This window comes from Leucoraja erinacea, unplaced genomic scaffold (genome assembly GCF_028641065.1).
Source record: "Leucoraja erinacea ecotype New England unplaced genomic scaffold, Leri_hhj_1 Leri_62S, whole genome shotgun sequence".
NCBI lineage: Eukaryota > Metazoa > Chordata > Chondrichthyes > Rajiformes > Rajidae > Leucoraja > Leucoraja erinaceus.
The window spans coordinates 37,501-45,000 of record NW_026576542.1 but is presented as its reverse complement, the minus strand read 5'-3'; the positions used below and the strand labels follow the sequence as shown (position 1 = coordinate 45,000).

At 49.8% G+C, this 7,500-nt stretch overlaps 1 protein-coding gene across 2 annotated transcripts in view; it reads left to right on the top strand.

The window, feature by feature from the left end:
• LOC129694334 (phospholipase B1, membrane-associated-like) overlaps positions 1-7,500 on the top strand; it is a 71,955-nt gene that overhangs the window by 30,530 nt on the left and 33,925 nt on the right. For both annotated transcript variants that reach the window (XM_055631038.1, XM_055631037.1), the window contains 3 exons: positions 1,194-1,252; positions 2,657-2,730; positions 4,451-4,494. In XM_055631038.1, coding sequence (XP_055487013.1) covers positions 1,194-1,252; positions 2,657-2,730; positions 4,451-4,494 — 177 coding nt within the window. The remainder of the gene's footprint in view (positions 1-1,193; positions 1,253-2,656; positions 2,731-4,450; positions 4,495-7,500) is intronic.

Genomic DNA, 7,500 nt, shown 5'->3' with positions numbered 1-7,500 from the left:
CAACCTCTCCGTTCTCACCGCATGGCAACGGAGGCGTTTGCCTGACCGTAGCAGCTGGAACAGTCCGTTGCAGGGGTGGAAGGGGTCTCTCATGATATTGTTGGCTCTGGAGTTGCATCTCCTGATGTATAGTTCCTGCAGGGGGGCGAGTGAAGTTCCCATAGTGCGTTCGGCCGAACGCACTACTCTCTGCAGAGCCTTCTTGGCCTTGGCAGAGCAATTCCCAAACCAGATGGTAATGTTCCCGGACAAGATGCTTTCCACCGCCGTTGTGTAGAAGCACTGGAGGATCCTCGGAGACACTCTGAATTTCCTCAATTGCCTGAGGTGGTAAAGGCGCTGCCTTGCCTTACTCACGAGTGCTGAGACGTGTGATGTCCATGTCAGATCCTCAGAGATGTGGACTCCCAGATATTTAAAACAGCTCACCCTATCCACAGGATCCCCATGCTGCCAGGCAGCATCTCTGGAGAACGTGGATAGGTGATAATAGACAATAGTCAATAGACAACAGGTGCAGGAGTAGGCCATTCGGCCCTTCGAGCTAGCACCGCCATTCAATGTGATCATGGCTGATCATCCCCAATCAGTTCCAGCCTTCTCCCCATATCCCCTGACTCTGCTATTTTTAAGAGCCTTATCCAACTCTCTCTTGAAAGCATCCAAAGAACCTGCCTCCACCGCCCTCTGAGGCAGAGAATTCCACAGGCTGACAACTCTCTGTGTGAAAAGTGTTTCCTCGTCTCCGTTCTAAATGGCTTACTCCTTATTCTTAATGGCCCACTCAGTGGTGTTTTAGGTCGGGACCCTTCTTCAGACTAGTCTCAACCTGAAACTCGTACTTCAGAGATCCTTACTTGCAGCAACACAACAGGCCTGTAGTCACAATACCCCATAAATAATGTAATTATAATGTGTAGGAAGGAACTGCAGATGCTGGTTTAAAGTGAAGATAGACACAAAATGCTGGGGTAACTCAGCGGGACAGGCAGCATCTCTGGAGAGAAGGGATGGGTGATGTTTCGGGTCGAGACCCTTCTGCAGACTGATGTGGTATTAATAATAGATGTGTAGAGAATGATGGGAGACATAGATAGGGTAGACAGTCAGAACTCCACCCCACCCCACCCCACGATTACTGTGTTTTACTTGGTCTAAGTCACTCATGCCAAGTTTGTTCCTTCTTCCTCTAGTCCACAAGCTCAGACCAGCAGATGTAAAGGTGATCGCAGCCCTCGGTGATTCAATCACAGTAAGTCCATACACCATTATGTAGTTCAGTTCAGAGATACAGCGCGTAAACAGGCCCCTCAGTCATGTTCATAAGTGATAGGAGCTGAATTAGGCCATTCGGCCCATCAAGTCTACACCATTCAATCATGGCTGATCGATCTCTCCTCCTAACCCCATTCTCCTGCCTTATCCCCATTACAATAGACAATAGACAATAGGTGCAGGAGTAGGCCATTCGGCCCTTCGAGCCAGCACCGCAGTTCAATGTGATCATGGCTGATCATCCACAATCAGTACCCCGTTCCTGCCTTCTCCCCATATCGCCTGACTCCGCTAACTTTAAGAGCCTTATCTAGCTCTCTCTTGAAAGCATCCAGAGAACCTGCCTCCACCGCCCTCTGTGGCAGAGAATTCCACAGATTCCAGAGAATAACCTCTGACACCAGTACTAATAAAGAATCCATCTATCTCTGCCATAAAAATATCCACTGATTTGGCCTCCACAGCTTTGAGTGGCAAAGAATTCCACAGATTCACCACGCTCTGACTAAAGAGATTCCTCCTTCCTAAAAAACGTGCTTTAATTCTGAGGCTGTGCCCTCTGGTCCGGGACTCTCCCACTAGTGGAAACATCTTCTCCACATCCACTCTGTGCAGGCCTATCAAGCATCTGCGCTGACCCTTACACTAGTGCTATACTACGCATGAGGGACAATTTATAGAAGCCAATTAACCTACAAAGCTGCATGTCTTTGGAGTGTGGGAGGAAACCGGAGCACCCGGAGAAAACCCACGCGGTCACAGGGAGAACGTACAAACTCTGTACAGACAGCGCCCGTAGTCAGGATGGAACCTGGTTCTCACCTCTCCCTGCATCAGGCAGGAGACGCAGAAGCCTGAAGCACGACATCACCAGGTTCAGGAACAGATACCGTACATCAGTGGTGAGAGAGAGCGACTATCGGCACGGTGGCGCAGCGGTAGAGTTGCTGCCTCACAGCGCCGGAGACCCGGGTTCAATCCCGACTACGGGCGCTGTCTGTACGGAGTTTGCACGTTCTCCCCGTGACCTGCGTGGGTTTTCTCCGGGATCTTCGGTTTCCTCCCACACTCCAAAGACGTACAGGTTTGTAGGTTAATTGGCTTGGTGTATGTGTAAATTGCCCCCTAGTGGGTGTAGGGTGGTGTTAGTGTGCGGGGATCGCTGGTCGGCGCGGTCTCGGTGGGCGAAGGGGCCTGTTTCCGCGCCGAATATCCAAACTAAAACTAAACTAAATCAAGGTGGCGTCCGGATTGAACCAGGGTCTCTGGCGCTGTAAGGCAGCAACTCTATCACTGCGCCACCGTGACGTTCTTTGTCTCCTGTACCGCACTGATCTGACCCCGTGGGTAATTACGTGGTATCTTTCTTGTGTTGCTACAGGCAGGTAATGGGGCTGGATCAAAGCCCAATGACGTGTTTGATGTTCTCTCCCAGTACCGAGGTCTCTCCTGGAGGTTAGTAACACTTTGTTGACCTTGCTGGCAGGAGGATGAATTCCTTCAGATGGTGGGTGGTGAATCTGTGGAATTCATAGCCACAGACGGCTACGTAGGCCAAGTCAGTGGATATTGACGTGTTCTTGATTAGGACGGGTGTCAAATGGTCCTGGGCAGGAGAATGGGGTTGAGAGGGAAAGATAAATCAGTTATGATTGAATGACAGTGTTGACTCATTGGGCTGAATGGCCTGATTCTGCTCCTATAACTTATGAACTTATGAGTTGAAGGGACTTGAGAAATGGGGATGGAATATTTAAAGTCCAAGCCTCCAATCATGATATTGGGTTCTCCTTCTAGTGCTTTGCCTTTGTACTCCAGTGTTTACGGGCATCAAGCATTTTTCTTTAAAAAGGACTACTTTAATCTACTGTAGCTAGACAAAAATGCTGGAGGAACTCAGCGGGTGAGGCAGCATCTATGGAGAGAAAGAATGGGTGACGTTTTGGGTCGAGACCCTTCTTCAGACTGAGAGTCAGGGGAAAGGGGACTGAGAGATATGAAAAGGCAAAATGATCAGTCTGAAGAAGGGTCTCGACCCGAAACGTCACCCATTCCTTCTCTCCAGAGATGATGCCTGTCCCGCTGAGTTACTCCAGCATTTTGTGCCTCCAAGGAACTGCAGAAAAAGTTGCAAAGTTCTGGAGGAATTCAACGAGCCAGGCAGCATCTGTGGAGAATGTGGAAAAGTGACGGTTTCGGGCCAGGACCGTTCTCCAGACACAAGTTTGATGAAAGGACCTGACACAAAAGGTCACCTATCCACGTTCTCCAGAGATGCAGCCTGACCCGCTGAGTTACTCCAGCAATTTTTGTTTTTTTGAGGCAAGAAAGCACAGTTGATTAAAGTGTTTAAGAAAGAACTGCAGATGCTGTCAAAATCAAAGGTAGACAAAAATGCTGGAGGAACTCAGTGGGTGAGGCAGCGTCTATGGAGAGAAGGTATTTCTTCGGTTTAGACCAGCATCTGCAGTTCCTTCCGACACATTTTGCCTGCAGTTCCTTGTTTCTCTGAGTATTTTACTTGCATTTGGGAATCGAATGCGAGTAGAGACGACATCTGGAGTATTGCGTACAGTTTTGGTCTCCTAATTTGAGGAAGGACATCCTTGTGATTGAGGCAGTGCAGCGTAGGTTCACGAGATTGATCCCTGGGATGGCGGGACTGTCACATGAGGAAAGATTGAAAAGACTGGGCTTGTATTCACTGGAGTTTAGAAGGAGGAGGAGGGGAGATCTTAGAGAAACATATAAAATTATAAAAGAACTGGACAAGCTAGATGCAGAAAAAATGTTCCCAATGTTGGGCGAGTCCAGAACCAGGGGCCACAGTCTTAAAATAAAGGGGAGGCCATTTAAAACTGAGGTGAGAAAAAACTTTTTCACCCAGAGAGTTGCGAATTTGTGGAATTCCCTGCCACAGAGGGCAGTGGAGGCCAAATCGCTGGATGGATTTAAGCGAGAGTTGGATAGAGCTCTAGGGGCTAGTGGACTCAAGGGATATGGGGAGAAGGGTTATTGATTGGGAACGATCAGCCATGATCACAATGAATGGCGGTGCTGGCTCGAAGGGCTGAATGGCCTCCGCCTGCACATGTTGTCTATGATTCTATGAGACTTGAATTTTGCTGATGATGGAACTAATAAGGGGTGACTCTGTGCGTTATCTGTCACACAGCATCGGTGGAGACGGGAATATAACAACAGTCACCACACTGAGCAGTAAGTGAGGCATTTTATAACCGTTTTGTCCAATGGCTTTTCTTTCTTCAGCTGTCTTAAACCATGACTTTTACAATTCCAACTACTGGCCTTACTGAGGTTTAGTTTAGGTGGACAAAAATGCTGGAGAATCTCAGCGGGACAGGCAGCATCTATGGAGAGAAGGAAATAGGCAACGTTTCAGGTCGAGACCCTTCTTCAGACTGATGTGTGGGGTGGGGGGGGGGGGGGAAGAAGAAAAGAAGAGGCGGAGACAGTAGGCTGTGGGAGAGCTGAGATGGGGAGGGAAGGAGGGAGAAAGCAAGGACTACCTGAAATTGGAGAAGTCAATGTTCATACCGCTGGGGTGTAAACTGCCCAAGCGAAATATGAGGTGCTGCTCCTCCAATTTGCGGTGGGACTCACTCTGGCCATGGAGGAGGCCCAGGACAGAAAGGTCGGATTCGGAATGGGAGGGGGAGTTGAAGTGCTGAGCCACTGGGAGATCAGGTTGGTTATTGTGAACCGAGCGGAGGTGTTGGGCGAAGCGATCGCCAAGCCTACGCTTGATCTCACCGATGTAGAGCAGTTGACACCTAGAGCAGCCGATGCAATAGACGAGGTTGGAGGAGGTGCAGGTGAATCTCTGCCGCACCTGGAACGACTGCTTGGGTCCTTGAATGGAGTCGAGGGGTGAGGTAAAGCGACAAGTGTAGCATTTCCTGCGGTTGCACGGGAAGGTACCCGGGGAGGGGGTACCCAAATGCAAGTAAAATACTCGCGGAAACAGGCCCTTCCTCCCACCGGGTCCATGCTGACCAGCGACCCCCGCACATTAACATTAGGAACAATTTGCAAGCCAATTAACCTACAAACCTGGACGGCTTTAGAGTGTGGGAGGAAACCGGAACACCCGGAGAAAACCCACGCAGGTCACAGGAAGAATGTACAAACTCCGTACAGACAGCACCCATAGTCAGGATGGAACTCGGATCTCTGGCGCTGTGAGGCAGCAACTCTACCGCCCATGTACAAGATTGTGAAGGGCATGGATAGAATGAACAGTCTTTTGCCTCAGCTCAGCGGGTAAGAGCTTCACAGAAACAAGGACCCTGGTTTGATCCTGACCTCGGGTGCTATCTGTGAGGAGTATGCATGTTCTTCCTGTGACCACATGGGTTCCCTTCGGTTTCCTCCCACTCTCCAAAGGAGTTCAGATTTGTACGTTCATTGGCTTGTGTGAGTTGTAAATTGTCCCTAGTGTGCAGGATAGAGCCAGTGTGTGGGGTGATCGCTGGTCAGCATGGGCTCAGTGGGCTGAAGGGCCTGTTTCTTTCAATAATCACCGAAAGGGTTTGCTGGCACATTGGATTTTATTCCCAATGTTTGATTTGGCCCAGTGTTGTTCCATAATGGCCCTGTCCCACTGTACGAGCTCATTCAAGAGTTCTCCCGAGTTTCCCCTGATTCGAACTTGGAGATTTACGGTAATAGCCACTCGTAGGTACTCGGGGCTCTCGTGGATATTTTTCAACATGTTGAAAAATCTTCACGAGTCTTCACGAGCTTTGCCGCGTTTCCCGAGTACCTGCCGTTAGCGTTACAAGCCGCTAAGAGACGTCCTCGAGCTCCGACGTACCCGCTACGTACATTCTACGTGCTTAACACGAGTTTGATTTTTTTTTTAAACTCGGGAGAGCACTTGAATGAACTTGTACAGTGGGACAGGGCCATTAGATCTGGGATGTGTGGTATATTTTTTCCCAGTGTTGCCAAGAAACCTTAATGTCAGAGCATGGTGCGGTGCTGTGAGGGCTGGTTGGTGGAGGGACACCGTTAAGAGGTTGCCAAGTGCAAGAATAATCCCCTCAGATGCCTGAGTAAGTGACGATAGGGTGGCAAGGTGGCGCAGCGGTAGAGTCGCTGCCTCACAGCGCCAGAGACCCGGGTTCCATCCTGACTACGGGTGCTGTCTGAACGCAGTTTGCACTTTCTCCCTGTGACCGCGTGGGTTTTCTCTGGGAGCTCCGGTTTCCTCCCACACTCCAAAGACGTGCAGGCTTGTAGGTTAATTGGTTTCTGTACATTGCCCCCTGGTGTGTAGGGAGTGGATGAGAAACTGGTATATCATAGAACTAGTGTGAACAGGTGATGGATGGTCGGCGTGGACTCGCTGGGCCGAAGGGCCTGTTTCCATGCTGTATCTCCCAACTAAACTAAACATCATGTACCACAGGTATGTTCCTGTACTGCACTGTTCTGTGTTCTCACTGAAGGAGGGTAACCTCTGGAATAGTTGATGTCAGAGCTGTGGAGGCCAGGTCACTGAGAGATACGTTTTTATAAACTCAGCGAATTAAGGGCGACAGGACGTTGTCACATACCAGAACAGGGCAGTACAGCGGACCAGCTGATAGAGCTGTCTGTGTGGAGTTTGCATGCTATCCCTGTAACCACGTGGGTTTCCTCCCACATCACAAAGACTTTGGATTTTCGGGGTTTTTTTGAGATACAGCACGGAAACAGGCCTTTCGGCCCACCAAGTCCGTTCTGACCTGTGATCACCCCATATACTAGTTCATCCCTACAACATAGAAACACAGAGGGGTGGAAGATTGCAACCTTCACATGGTCCGCCCTGTTTCGACAAATACAATCAACCTGGCATGCACAATCAAATAAGATCAAATAGAACAAGTTGTCCTACAACTTTAGGCTGTGCACGACATACGCAAGAAGAAGAAGAAACATAGAAACATAGAAAATAGGTGCTGGAGGAGGCCATTCGGCCCTTTGAGCCGGGGACAATTTACAACTCACCTGCAAGCCCGCACGTCATTGGGACGTGGGAGGAAACCGGAGCACCAGGAGGAAACCCACGCGGTCACGGGGAGAACGTGCAAACTACACAGCTGAGGTCAGGATCAAACTGGGGTCACACTTCAGCGAGAATGCTTGATGCACCTCGTTGGTTTGCAGGCATCGACGGAAGGTCAGCCCTTCCGCTGGCGGTATCTTGTCATCTGA